Raw genomic sequence first — 14,760 nt, forward strand, 5'->3', positions numbered from 1 at the left:
ATTCAATGCAAGTGATAAAGGCAATAATTTTTTAATGGGCAGTTCTGATGAGTTCCGATTTCTCTGGCCAGTCACAGACTTACCAGTGCCGGTTCCTCATCGCTGGGAAGGGTGCAAGGCAGGAGAGCCAATGGCAAAGAGAAATGAAGGTCAAATTGTGGTTTGGTCGTTCCTGCCCAGCCACAGGGCCCCGTGACAGCCACCCACACACATTAGTATGCTGGATTCACCCCCAGTGGAGGTGCAAGGAAAGCAACCACCGTTCGTTAGGTCTTTGCTATTTGAGACAGGTGATAAGAAGAATCCTTCAGCTTTAAATGTGAGGCATTATCATAATTGTTATTTTCGTGGAGCAGTGATAGGTTCAATAATACTGTGAATCGCTGGGATTCAGTGGGTGCTTATGCCATGCCTGTTTGTTCACGTGCGCCATCTCCTTTATTCCCAGAACAAGCTGACAGTGCAAGGGTCGGCCCACTTTCTCTGTGAAGGACAAGATAGGAAATATTTTAGGTTTTGCAGGCTATGTGGTCTGCTCAGCTACTCTGCCATTGTAGCTTGAAAGCAACCACAGACAATAATACGTAAATAAGTACAGTGGTATTTCAATAAAACTTTACTTACAGAACCGGGTGCTGGCCAGGTGTGGCCTATCATGTGACCAATGTTATCCCTGAGCCGGAATTTGGGTTGCACAGCTAGGACGTTTGGAGACATGCGCTTTCTCTCTCCTTCATCCTCCCTCCTCCTGGCTTTTCCATTCTGGTTCCAGCTCTGGAGAGAGAAAGTATAAAGACACTTTTGCATGTGACTGCTGTATCTCCACAAAGGGACAGCGATCCCTTTCATGAAAATCCTGCATCCGTGGTAGCTGTGAGGAGGCCACTGGATTGCTGTGGGTCACCGCTGACCATCTAAGTCCTTGTCTGCAAGCTGGTGTAGGCTGTGGCAGACCAAGAGGCCCTCAGAGGCCTCGGTGGGTCTTGTGAATCTAGGCTCCATCCTCTGGGCACCCCCAGGTGGAGGGTCCATGCTGGAATGGCCCCTGACAAACGTACAGCCCCAACTTAGCTCTTTTCTGTGCTCAATGCTGAGGCATATAGACCTGAACAGAGTCCACCCCCATGATCCTTGGGAACCAGGAATTTGAGGAAGCACATTTGCCCCTCTGAGCCACAGCCCCTGCCAGCTACCTCAATGTTCTTTCTCCAACTGAAGTCATCTGGTAGCTCAACAGATACAGAAGAATGAAGTGTCTGTCTGTCTCTCTTGATATAAACCTAAGGAATTGTTTGTGATCTTAGGCCATGGTTTCTCAAACTCTGCACTACTGATATTGGGGGCCAGAGTCCTGGGTAGGGGAAAGGTATACCTTCATTGGAATCCTCCTCTGGCAGAGACACCATCTTAGGTTGAGCGGCATCCTGGCCTCCACTCACTAGGTACCATAGAAACCCCCAGGTGTGACCATCAACGATGTCTCCAGACATTGCCAAATGTCCCCTGGGTGACAAAACCACCTCTGGCTGAGACACCATCTTAGGTTGAGGGGCCATCGTCGCCTTTGCTCTCAGCTATAGGATCTAATTCACAATTCCAGTAAAATAGGGAAGATCACAGGCAAGACCTCTCAACACCATGCTACATCACCTTTTGTAAGGTGAGCATAATTATCCCCATTTTACATATTAGAAAACTGAGGCCTGGGTCACACAGCTAGTAAGGAGCAGAGCCTGGATTTGCACCCAAGCATGTCCGATGCCAAAGCTTATATATATTCTAAAGTATTCATGATCTGATCGTGAAATGATTGCAGAGGTTTTCCTGGCATGGGGACGTGTTTGCCGTGGTTCACATTAGTGAAAAGAAAACTAGAGGTTATACCTGCCCTTGCCTTGGAGTGCTCTACCTAAGTCTGACAGCAGCGCTTCGAGGTAAATACCTTCTCCCCATTTTACAGATGAGGAAAGTGAGGCCCAGCAAGTCTAACAAATGGTGTGAAATCAGCACAGCAAAGTGTTTCTGTGTTCAGAGCTTTGACTTTTCAACAAAACCCCCCAAAATGGGTGGCTGCTCCCCAACAGGGAAGTGGAGTCTAATTTCCTACATGATACTCTGCATCTCTAGCCAGTGTGATCTGCCTTCAATAAGAAAGGCTTAGTGATACATGAGACTAACCCTCCCACCCCGGGCCTCTCCTATGGCCTCTTTCCCAGCTCTGTATGCAGTACTGGCCTGAGAAGACCTCCGGGTGCTACGGGCCCATCCAAGTGGAGTTCGTCTCCGCAGACATAGACGAGGACATCATCCACAGAATATTCCGCATCTGCAACATGGCTCGGGTAAGTGTGCGGCCGCCATTGCATCCCATGCCGCCCTCCCCTCCACCACACACACACAAAATAGACGGAGCCTATGGGAGAGGAACCGGCCGCTAATGAGCGTCCGGGATGTGCTCTCAGATCATTTCGTCCTTGGGGAAGTGATGCCTCTGCCGATTCCAGCTCCAGATCCAGCCATGGTTCCAACACAGAATCGCACAGGGCGACAACCCGCCTGCCATCTGCCTGTTTCCTGACACACTTGCTGCCATGTAGACACCACTTCTTAGAAATTAGCGTTTTCCCATGGTGTCGCGCTGTTTTGGCAGTAGATGCAGCCTTTGATTGGATCCAGTAAGCTTTGGGCTAGACCCTGGAACCACACCAAAATGAAAAGGAGCTGCTTCCAGAGGAAATTCACTGGCTGGGTGGAGGAGTATTGGGTGGAAGGGAGCAGATTAGTAATCCATGGAATGGTGGCTAACTAAAGTGACATTGGCCTTTATTGGGGCCCAGGGTGAACAGAACTCAGCCCCTGCCCTCAGAGTTCACTATCTAATGGGAAAGTGAGATATATTCTGGCACATGAAACCTCAGTGAGAGGGCAGGCTTTTCCTGAGGAATGGAATGTTTGAATTGGGTTTTGAAGACTGAGTAGGAGTTTTCCAGGTTGAGAAGGGGTGCAGGGCAGTCATGGCAGGAGAATCAGTGTGCACAAAAGTGTAGAGATGAGTCAAGAGAGAGTCTGTGACTCTCCCCGTGATGACATGGCTTAGACCTCATTTAGTCTGTCTTCCACCCAATGCTGCCACGGCCCTAACAGCCTCTCTGTTCTCAGCCTCAGGATGGGTATCGCATAGTCCAGCACCTCCAGTACATTGGCTGGCCCGCCTACCGGGACACGCCCCCCTCCAAGCGCTCTCTGCTCAAAGTGGTCCGGCGGCTGGAGAAGTGGCAGGAGCAGTACGACGGGCGGGAGGGACGCACAGTGGTCCACTGCCTGTGAGTACCGTACTATGGAGGCCTCGCCAGGGCCACAGGGTGGTGGGTGATAGGACGGCCTTGAGGATGCTGGCCACAAACACTAGTTCTAGGCACGCCTGGCTGCACCACATCTCAACATCCTTGAAAGGCCAATGGGAGTGTGTTCAAAGAATCTCAACCCTTCAATGGACTGGGGTTGCCCTGAACTAATGTTATGTGACATATTTACTGATGCAAAACCTGGCAGCCTTTCCCCAAACCTGGAGTGTGGTCAGACCACACCCCATTGCTCCCAGGAGGCAGGTGTCCCACCCTCCAGCAGGAAGCAGGATGTGTCCTGCCAGTCACAAGAAGGCTCAGTATGAAGAGGGCTCCACCAACTAAACCCTCCTCTATTATTTCCTGAAGAAGAAAAGGAGGAAAGGGGGATGGGTTACGTGAGCTTAAATGAGTCACCTCATTCCATCGGTGAGGTAGATTTTATCATGTCACAGTGAGAAGACTGAGACACAGGCAGGGTGAGGCATCAGGCAGTTAAGAGAGGAGCTTTGATTAGAATCCACTGGCCTCCAGGCTAACGTGCCATCCATTAACCCACACTCCCTCTGAGTAAATCAAGGGGTTCATCCACCGTGAATGCAACACTTTTCCCAGGGCACCATGGGCTCAGGTCGGCTGTGTTTATACTTCCATTACCGAGGTGAAATGGAACCTTCACCTCCTGTCTTAGGACAGGCACAGCTGGGGCACAGGGATTCCCGGTCACACAGACCCTGATGTCATCACGCAGGGTGGAAGTCAGGTCCCTTAGAGGGCTGTGGCTGACAAGCTATCTTCAAGAAAATCCCTTAATTTTTATGAGCCTTAGTTTACTCATCGGTCCAATGGGTATATTGAATTAGGTCATCTTAAGGCTCTGTGAGGCTTTGACATATTTAGAAAGTAAACACAATTTACCTGCCAACATACAAATCTGCAATATCATGGTAGCAAATACACAAATGCCTGTGTCAGAGTCCACCATAGGAGTATAAAGAGAAGGATCCTAGAGACCTTGGACCCCAAACAAACTGGGAGCGATAACAGCTAGTGTGGAACATTTGATTCACAACCATTCCCTTTGCTTCGTAGAACCTTAAAATCAGTGGGGAGACATGACTGAGAGGCCCCCCTCTCTAAAAAGGTGTGTTAAGGAAGACCTGGCCAGAGCCTTCCCCTTTTCAGAATAAGTATTTGTGGACTTAGTGGAGGCATTAATAACACCTACTGATCTCAGAATTGTCTTTTCAAAACCAGCTTATTGTTCTCTTTCTAAAAAGAGGTGCACACACATGTCAGAAAAGCCACAGAACTTAAACACGCACAACTCAAGGGCCATCACCTGTAGCAATCCCCCTTCCCAAGGGATGCACACTGTAGTCCAGGAAGATGCCATGAGGTGTTGCATGTCTCACTGGTGGGTGACATCAGCCAGGCTGAGCTGGCTCTGCCCACATCCCAGAAACTGGCAGCTGGTTCCCTGCCAGCTAACTCTGCTCCCTTCAGTTCCCTCCCTCACACTCGGGTGGCTCTCCTTTAGCGGAGAGCCACACCCATCCCGCCAGGGTCTCATTCCACTGGCCCAAGATGCCTCTTCCTCTTGGGCTCTGCTGTTCTTGCTCCAGAAAATACTGAACCCTCCCTCCTGGGGGTCCCTCCCTACTCTTTCCCATGTGATTGGTTTTTATCCCTCTCTCCCCTGTCCAAGGTGACCAGCAGTTTGAACCAAAGGAAAGCACAGGGGTGTCCTTCTATCAACAGGGACCTTGGCACACCTGGGAGCCACAGACACTGAAATGCAGGCGCTGGCCAGTGAATGAGGGCAATTGTCTGTCTTGAAGCATCTGGTCGTTGGATGTCCTATAGATAAAACATCTGGGAGATTGAGTGCCTTAGTTTCGTCCAGATGTTCCTTAGACACAGACCATTACATGAAATCATTAGTTACTCTTGGCAACACGCCCAGGAGTTCCGAATCAGGCAGATTTCAAAAGGGACTCTCTGTAAAGAGTTGAGGGTGTCTCCATGAAGATGACATATGGAGCCTCAGAAAGAAGGAGTGGCAGGGAGCTGGCCCTGCCAAGAGCCCTCTGTCTCTACTCTCCAGAGCTGTAGGGTCTTGCTTAACCAGGTATATAAATAGACCCAGCCTGGCTCCCACCCAAACACCTGGGCTGGCTGACCCTAGGCTGAGAGAGATGTCTCTGGCATTGCTGTCCCTAGTGGGTGGGAAAACTAGGAGGAAAATCATACACAACCTTCAGCTGTCTTCACTGGATGTGTGGGTGGACCCAAAGCATCCCCTTGGACAAGGATGCAGGCACATGTATAAAGACACTATGAGGCCTGAAGGTTGGGGTCAGTGTGCCATGGGTGACTAGAACATGCTCATAGAACCAAGGAAACATCAAGCTAATTGAACTCTCCCGGGTCATCTAGTCCAACCCCTCCATTGTATGGATGGGAAACTTGGAGCTCAGACAAGGAAAGTGACTTACCCAAGGTCACAGCAGATCCGGGGTACTCGAACCCTTGGACTTGAACCCTGACACGTGGCTCGCGTTAGGGCTTTTGCCAGTGCCTTACCTTGGCCAAGGTAGCCACTCCCCCACTGCTGGTGGGGTCCCCAGGAAGGAGTCTGACTCACCCTTCCCTCTGTGTTTAGAAATGGGGGAGGCCGCAGCGGGACCTTCTGTGCCATCTGCAGCGTGTGTGAGATGATCCAGCAGCAGAACATCATTGATGTGTTCCACATCGTGAAAACGCTGCGGAACAACAAGTCCAACATGGTGGAGACCCTGGTGAGTGTCCCGAGAACTGTTCTCCTCCAGGCCGGGTGTGACCCTAGTTCCCTGTGCCGGAAGAAACCAGCATCAAATAGTGAAAACACTCAGTGACTTAGCACCTACAATCGACATCTTTTGCTCCCAATCTCACCAACTTCTCTTTCCTTCAGGGCAGCCCAAATATTAACCCTGATACACCCCACTCTGTTTTACTCTCTGCCCGTTCTTTAGGGAAGTACCACTAACCCAGGCTTAGGGGAAGGGCTTCTGGATTGGTAGGGTGTGGATTATGTTTTGGATCTAGTCCCATCCCAGTCTAATTAACTTAGGCCAGTGGTCAGCAAACTGCGGCTCACCGCTCTGTTGACTAATGAGTTTGCCGACCACTGACCTAGGCTCTTGATTCCAATAATTATAGGCTGTTGTTGTTCCTTGTGATTAAGCCCCTATCCCAGTGGTCGGCAAACTCATTAGTCAACAGAGCGGCAAACCGCGGCTCGTGAGCCGCAGTTTGCCGACCACTGACTTAGGCTAATTTTATGAATAAGGTATTGGTAGAGGACACTGGAGAAAGGGATGGAAAGAGATTGGGCAGGAAGAGCCCCCAGTGATAGGACCTGGTGCAATGATGGGGACAGACCACACATACGGAACTTAAATGTGAATTTTTAAACTTACTCTCAGTGGGGTCCCCCTCAAAGTCTAGTGTGTAGACCAGCAGTAGCATATCTACCAAGCTCCCATATGCTTGGTAGAAATGTCGAATCTTAAGTCCCACCCAAGATCAACTGAATCAGAATCTGCATGGATAATTCTGAGCTGTTAGCACAGATGTAGGTAAAGTTCATTCCAAAATCGTACCTCTAAATGCATTTTCCTTTCCTTCCCCTCTCTCTCCTGCCTTCCCTTCTCCCTGTCTGCCTCTCCTCCTCTCAGGAACAGTATAAGTTCGTATACGAGGTGGCACTGGAATATTTAAGCTCCTTTTAGCCTGACGGGATGGGGAGCCTGCTGGAGTCCAGAGGCTGCTGCAGTCCAACCCCCTTTTCTGTGAATGGCAGTGGCGGGCTCAGGGACTAAGAGGCGGCACCCGGCCCAACTCCAAGGAGAAGACTGGTGGTCCCATGCCCGGGGTGGGCCCTGCACCTTCTGAGGGGCTCCTGTAACTGTGGGAGACGCGGCTCTGAAAGGCCCAGGCTTCCCCTGCACCCCCACCAGCCACAGACGCGGACCCACAACAAGGCCCCGGACTTCCCAGTTCCCCGACCTCTTGCTTCTGCGCTTTCCAAGTGTGTGGACCTCATGGCAAGCCAGCGAGGGGGTGCTGGGAGATGCAGGCTCACTGTACCTCCCGGGCCTGCTTCTCCTTGGGAGTGACGGGGATGTGTCTCTGCCTCCACGCTGTGGGGGCAGTAACTGGGCTCTTGGGGTCCCTGCCCTGCTGCCCTCTGCAGTCTCCTTCAGTGACCTGGGGCTGTCCTGAGACCACAGCAGGGGCCCCATCCTGCCCCCCTGCCTGCACGGAGCTATCCCCTCCCCAGCCCGGGCCTTGACCCTCTGTCACTCACGCCAGCCTGCTGGGTCCACAGCACCCTTGGATAAAGGTTTTCTTTGCTTTTTTGTGGTCATTGGGAGGGGGTGGAACTGCAGGGAAGATGGCTGCTCCTTCTTGTCTGTGAAAAGGGACCACTGCCCTGAGGCAGGGCTCTTGCTGACCCTTGGGCTTCCCCTTTGGGAGAGATGACAGGATAAGATTTGGTTATTTTTCAAAGCATATATTAAAAGAAACTTTCTTTTGGGGGATGTAAAATCTAAGTCTCTTATGTTTAAAAAAGGGGGGGGAGGGGGCTGGGAAGGAAGTTTGGATGTGTAGCTATAGGACCAATCTCTCAGGCCTGTCATCAGGCAACATCCTTAAAGGGTCCCACCTGGGATGGCACAGCCACTGACAAGACAGAGATGGCTAGACGGAGGCAGCTCCTCTGGCTTCTGGGCAGCTTTCAGCATAATCTTCCTAGGAAACCCAGCTGCTATCCTGACAAAGGCCATTGTGGACCAGTTATGCTTTGGTTTAAAATAGGCCGAGGGGATCAGGCCTGGGAAACTAGGGTCCTGCCAAAGGATGTGTGTGAGTCAGTGACAGGGAGCCGGCATCTGCTAGGCATCTCCTGGGTGTCAGGGTGAACCATTCTGTGTGCCATCCCACGTTCTTAGGGACACCCCCTCCCCGGGGAGAGCTCCTGTCCTTTCGTTATCTCCATGTTACATGAGGAAGCCGAGGCATCTTCCTCGGTGGTGAAATTCTCGGCTCCAAAAAGGCGAATAATGGCGATATCACTTACTTTCCTTACCTTCTTCATCCTTTCTCAGCCAAGCAATTATTTTATGGAGGGAAAATAGGGCCAGAAACTTCTGGGCAGAGAACTCCACAAATGGAAATTTAATTCTTTCTTTCTGGTGCCAGTTCTTCTGGGAGGCCCAGAATTTCAGTTCTATTTTAGTGCCTCGTTCCTGGCTCCCCAGGAAAAGCTAGTCTCCTGTAATCATTCCTTCGCCAGTGAAAACCATTCCCTGTTCCCTCGGGTGACGCGTTCTGCCAGCCAGAGACCCCCTACCTTGTCTCTCGCAGGGGCGTGGGCTCAAGACCGGACAGCCTTGGGGTTGCCTGGGATGGAGGAAGCTGCATCGTGGAGGCTGCTCTAGCCCCAGACAGGAGGACTCAGCAGCTCAGTGTGCACTGGGGAAACCGAACCATGGTGCAGCTCAGGAGCCATGGAGCAGGAGAGACTGCCTAGGGCTTCCTGAGGAGGTGACTCCCACCCCGGCTGGGTCTCCACTGCAGGAAAAGGAAATCCAGGCCACGATCAGCATGGACAATGGCAAAGAGGGTTGGGAAGTCCTGGGGCATGGGTAGTATGGGGGGGGGGGCCCCCACCCAGAGGTCAGGAGAGGAGCCAGGGTCAGGGGTGAATGCTCTGCCAACAGTGCACCTTCACCCTATGGGCCACAGGGAGCTTGGGGTGACGCACTCAGCTCAGTGTTGGGGAAGGCGGCCTCTTCCCCTTCATCAGACACTGTGAAAACACTCCCTTCAGCGTGTATTCTTTACTATCACATCTGTTTGTCCGCTCCTTATTTTGTCGCTGGAACAAAATACGCAGGGGATTGTGAGGGTCTGCTTCTGTGAGAAACAGGGTCTCTGCTCTACCAGGGGGCAGGGTGACCCAGCCAGAGGCCACAGGAGGAGACATGGAAGGAGCCCAGAGACGCTGCTTCCATTGGCACGGGCTCGGGAGCTGTCTGGAAGTCCGGGGACTTGATCAAGGAAGGGCTGTCACTTTGGAGGTTCAAAAAGAAACATCTCAAAGCAAAGGAAGAAAAAGGAGCCCCACGAAGAACTCACTCTTCTCCTTTCATAGGCCCTTCCCCGTGAGCCCGAGCGGGTCCCCGGGCCCCAGCCCCCACTGGTTCTGCTGGCCTCGCCTGGCTCCAGTCCACAACTCCAGCCGGCGCTCCCCCAGCCTTCAAAGAGCCTGCAGCCTAGCAAATCACCCTGTCATATGCTCTTTTCTCAGATCTTGGCTCATCCATACAGAATGAGGGGACTGAGGCTATCTAACACAAATCCTGAGATTTATTCTGCTCAGGAAGGGGTAAAATAGCTGGCAGATAAAAAATGGCAGTGGCTTCTATCCTTTCAAATGGTAGGAATTTAAAATGTGACTTCAGGTCAAAGGAAAATTGTAAAAACTCGGATCACAGTGGAATAACCAAGGGCCAGTGACGTTTCCCGCAGTTCATCCCTCATTTCCTCACAACCCAACCACCTCCCAAGATAGCAGGGCAGTGAGCGGGTCTTAGGCCAGTTTACAAAGAAGAAACTGAGGCTGGTGGGTGGAAGTGCCTCCCGAAGATCCCACATGGCCAGGGCTTGGGTGAGATGGGACACTGGTGCCCAAGAATTTGAGCTTTGTCATATACCACCTCCCCCAAGGTACCTTCCCACCCCCCACTTACAGGGGGCACTCACCTTGCTCCATGCAGAGGAAAACTATTTGTGGTCTCTACGTCTCCACAGGTGGGACCAGTTTCTCGTTTCTGGATACCAAAGGGAATGACCTCACTTAGTGCAGGGCCTCGTGGTTCTCACCTCCCAGCTATGCACCCTGTTTGGAGAAGAGGCAAGATATGAACGAGGAGCCAGGAAGCATATGTTTATGATGTCCGTAGCTTTGTCCAGGTGGAGTCCACATGGTTGCTAATATAAGCAAACTTGAGCACACACTGCACATGAGAGTCTGGGGTCTGGAAGGCTCTTCACTTTACTTAAACCACAATATCTATGGGTTCCTATGACACACAGGGCCCTCCCTGCAGGGGGTGCTACCAGGAAGCACTGGTTACTATGGCACAGTTCATCCATTGGTGAAGCATGGGGTTGTGGTAAGAAAGAGCTCAGCCTTCACTTCTAACCCCAGCCCAGCCATTTCTTGGCTATAGATTGTTGGGCCAACCAGTTAATAGGAAGAGATGTGAAATGAAGAGCCTCGGCCAATAGAAGAGGTAGATTTGGAAAGCTGCAGACAGGAAAACAGGAAGGCAAGGCCAGGAAGTTGGGACTTAAAAGGAATACTCAGAACCAAGGATGCAGTCCACTGGATAAGTGGTCGGTTCTATGACACAGCAGGCCAGGGGACGGGGAAGGACCAGCCAGAACCACCTAGAGCAAGGATGTTGCTTTATGTAAGTCTTGGCTTCTTAGGGCAAAGATGATAATTTTCCCTCTGGCTAATCATGTTTATTCACACCCGTTCCCCATTGCTGAGCTAGCTCTTGCTGTGTGCCCTCACAGGGACCCACATGTCCTCAGCTCTGGGTGAATCTCTGTTGTGTGCACAGATGTGTCAGTCTAGTAAGGCTGCTGCAGACAGCAGATGTGAAGGCCAGGGAGGAGCAGCCAGGAGGCACTGCCAACCCAGGTCCAGAGACACGGAAGGAGATTGATAATTCTGCACCTCACTGCCTTAGAATAGAATGAAGAAAGCTGCCCTCCCTTGGCCTGTAAATGGTCACTCCTGGGCTGGACAGATAGACCATCAGGACCAAGATGAGGCAGAAGTAATGCCATGGAAAATACGGGTGATTCCAAGGGTAAAATGAACAGAATCCTAAGCCATGATGCTAACAGATTATATTGGGCCAACAGCCTTAGGAATAAACAGTCGACCCAAGCTGCAGGGCAGTTCTAAAGATGAGACAGGATGGCCATTTCATCTCAAAGCCCTGACTTGCCTGCCTCATCATCTAACTAGTCTGAGCTCCTTAGCCAATGATGCCAGCTCCAAATCACAGCCGAATAAAACAGGGAAGCAGGCAAAGTAAATCCAACTAGAGGAGACAGCAGCTGAGATTCAGCCTTTTCCTAATTCCCATTCAAGGGCTCCATGTTGGAGGTTTCCCCTGTATCCTTATCTAGAGGTGATCAAATGCAGGGCCTTGGCTTCACCTCCCAGAGACCTGCCTTTGAGGTCACACACTGTCTGAACAACAGGGAGAGAAGTCAGTGGCAGAGAATAGAGGGGCTCTAGTCTCCTCCAGCACACATCTCGGAGTCAGGGACATGATCCTGAGAAGCACAGCAGAGATGTGTAAGTCATATTTGCTCATATGAGCAGACTCTCTTCTGGCTCATTAATAACCAGAGATAGACTTCTGCATAGCATTGGCTGGCTATACAGCTGTCTTATAGAGACCAAGGTCATCTCTTGCAAAGGTCATCAGAGGGACTACATTCACCCTTTGAAAGCCACCCATGAATGTTAGGTCCCCAAGATAAGCAGTCAGCACCCACAATGTTAGACCCCAGGCCTGGCATCCTAGTTATCTAAGCGGTTGGGGATACCCATTGGAGCTGATACAAGGGATGTGAGAGGACTCAGGATGGCAGAGGGTTCATAGGGAAGAGCTACTAGAACATCCTTCCAGAGTTGCTTTGGGTGGTGAGAATTGAACCCTGATCCCTGGTTGGAATGTTCAGAGAATGAGGCTCTGGGGACCTTAGAGTGTTGAACAGAAAGGTAATGGTATGAAAGACTGAAGCTCAGTGTAAGTAATGTAATTTATGGATCATTGATGAGTTGGATCTTTAGATTTGGGGGGAGGAAGGGGAATGTGATGTAACCTGCCACAATTGCAAAACTGAAGTACACATACTTCAGCGCCTTTGGGCTTGTGAGTACAAATCAGTAGACCGCTCATATGATGGTTCAACAAACTCTCAGTGCCTACCATGCCCCCATCTCACCCATAGAAGATTAATGATATAAGATGTTTCTTGGGTCAAAGCACCCAAGGCAGTATGGAGGCTCAGAGGGCAAAGTACTGTCATTCCAGGTCAAATCAGTCTGCTGAAGGGTCAGACACAATACTAGTGCCCATGTCCTCCATTGGTCTGTAGATTGTTAGAAAATTCAAGCACAGTTTGCTAGTCCCTGGTCACTCCTGTGAGTGGAACTAGGATCAATGGGTGATACGTAATAGCTATAAGGAAGAACTTGCTGTCTGCCAGAGAGGACAGGCTGTCCATCTCAGCAATGATCCAGCAGAAGCCAGGCATCTCTTTAAAGGGAAGCAGGAACATTGCTGTAAGGGCCTTTAAGTTGCTTCCCCCCAGGAGGGTGAGAGCTTATGGAGCTGGGATCATGTTGGAACTCTTTCATTCCTGCAGAGCACAAAGCCAAGCAGGTTGTGCTTGGTTTATGCAGGTTGAAGATCCCTGCTCTCCTGCCCGAATCTCCCTGCCACACAGGCTCAGATGCTGCTCTGGCTACAGATCTAGGGCTCATCCAGGCTGGTTATCACCAAATAGCCCAGAAAGAACAGCTGCTTTTGTATAGAGCCAATGCCCAAGATCTCTGAGTAGACCAGCCATAATTCAGACCCACTGGCGAACAAGGCAGTCAGTGGTAGCCAGAACCAGTAAAGGTCCAAGCAGGACCCAGAACAGGATTTTGCTTACCACACACGTTATCTCCAGAGGTTAATTCTACCCCACGCCCCACTCCCCACTCCCCACTCGAGGCCTGTTGGAGCAGACTGTAAAGCAAAAGCACAGTGACTGTTGATACACAATTATAACCATCCCTACTATTATCCATCTCATTGCCAGGTGGACCCTGGGCTAGGCCAGACTAATCCAGGCTAACCTATATTGGCAATCAGACTCAAAGCACTTGTCTACCTTCTCTTTCCACCCTATATCCTACTACCCAATGAAAGGCAAAGGGTCAGGCTTCTTCTACCATTGCCTTGACTACTGGGCACCATCATAGCCCTCTCGTATCATCATGGGGTTCCCACTCAACTCCAAGGAGACGCATTTTCACATCCACTGGGCACATGCCACTGCGTGAGACCAAAGTCTCCACAGTGTTTGCAGCCTCCTCCGTGCACCCCAATGGCCTGCACTTGTACAGTTTGGGTGTTTGATAGATAAAGCACGTATGAGAAGCGAAAACAAAATAAATCAACTTTTTTAAAAGCCAGCACTGTGCTGTCAATGTTCTTTTTGTTTTCCTTTTTCTTTCCAATTCTAGCTTAAAAAAGCAGAAGTAAATAATGTCAGGTCAATGAATATCAGATATATTTTTTGACGTACATTACAGTGAAGTGTAATCTTTTTACACCTGCAAGTCCATCTTATTTATTCTTGTAAATGTTCCCTGACAATGTTTGTAATATGGCTGTGTTGAAAATCTATACAATAAAGCTGTGACCCTGAGATTCATGTTTTCCTAAGATATTCGCACTGGTGTCTTCCTAATGTTGGGTCGGGGTCAGGTAGAGATGAATCGAAGAAGAAAGAGGAGAAAAACCTATTATCAACTAGGTTTCATTATATTTATGTTCACTTAATCCTTAGATCTCTTGACACCGGAAATACTATCCCCTCTTTGCAGATGAGAAAGTTGAAGTTCATAAATATTATGTGATTACACATTACACTATAAAAGGGTTGGGTCTAAAACAGTTTTTCTCAAGTGTGGTCCATAGAGCACTGGCCTTAGAATACTTGGGAAGCTTGTTAAACACACATATGTTTAAGCCCCGACAGAATCACAATGTCAGGATCTGCATATAACATACCACCCCAAAACTCAGTGACTTGAAACCGCAGTCCTTTAGGGAGGCCAGCTGGGGCTTGACTGATCTAGGCTGAGCTCAGTTGATCTCAGCTGGCCTGCTCATGTGTTAACTATGGGCTCTATCTATTCTAGGCCAGGCTTGCCTGGGACACCTGGGCTGGTACAGCTCTGCTCCAAGTGTCTCTTACCCTAGGCAACCGCTTCTCATGGTGATAGCAGGAGCATTAGAGAGAAAGTCCAATCGTGTAAGTTATTCTGAGCCATGTTGGCAACATCCCATTGGACAAAGCTACTTGCATGACAATACTCAAAATCATAGAGTAGGGAAATACACTCCACCCCTTAACATAGAGACCCTGCTTCTCAATGTTCCAATAAATGCTGGGATTAGGTACCAAACTAATGGTGCCAGACGCAGCCTTTAACCCTCTCATCTCAGAGTGGTCCACAGATTACCTATGCCAGTTCACCTGAGAAAATCCTAAA

General features: G+C 50.1%; 1 protein-coding gene and 1 long non-coding RNA gene across 7 annotated transcripts in view; one reads left to right on the forward strand and one right to left on the reverse strand.

The window, feature by feature from the left end:
- Window positions 1-7,709, forward strand: part of PTPRT (protein tyrosine phosphatase receptor type T) — a 929,565-nt gene extending 921,856 nt beyond the window's left edge. For both annotated transcript variants that reach the window (XM_054723794.1, XM_054723796.1), the window contains 4 exons: window positions 2,217-2,342; window positions 3,160-3,323; window positions 6,010-6,145; window positions 7,067-7,709. In XM_054723794.1, the coding sequence (XP_054579769.1) occupies window positions 2,217-2,342; window positions 3,160-3,323; window positions 6,010-6,145; window positions 7,067-7,120 (480 nt within the window). In that variant the 3' untranslated portion in view covers window positions 7,121-7,709. The remainder of the gene's footprint in view (window positions 1-2,216; window positions 2,343-3,159; window positions 3,324-6,009; window positions 6,146-7,066) is intronic.
- The window catches only part of LOC114229138 (uncharacterized), a 269,792-nt gene continuing 255,154 nt past the window's right edge, over window positions 123-14,760 (reverse strand). For 4 of the 5 annotated variants that reach the window (XR_008557616.1, XR_008557614.1, XR_008557615.1 and 1 more), the window contains 7 exons: window positions 10,161-10,296; window positions 9,160-9,273; window positions 8,746-8,966; window positions 7,699-7,859; window positions 5,992-6,196; window positions 625-774; window positions 123-483 (listed from right to left, as the gene is read on the reverse strand). This is a non-coding gene — a long non-coding RNA (uncharacterized LOC114229138). The remainder of the gene's footprint in view (window positions 484-624; window positions 775-5,991; window positions 6,197-7,698; window positions 7,860-8,745; window positions 8,967-9,159; window positions 9,274-10,160; window positions 10,297-14,760) is intronic. The other variant, XR_008557617.1, reaches the window with a different exon arrangement.

This window comes from Eptesicus fuscus, chromosome 12 (genome assembly GCF_027574615.1).
Source record: "Eptesicus fuscus isolate TK198812 chromosome 12, DD_ASM_mEF_20220401, whole genome shotgun sequence".
NCBI classification, from domain to species: domain Eukaryota; kingdom Metazoa; phylum Chordata; class Mammalia; order Chiroptera; family Vespertilionidae; genus Eptesicus; species Eptesicus fuscus.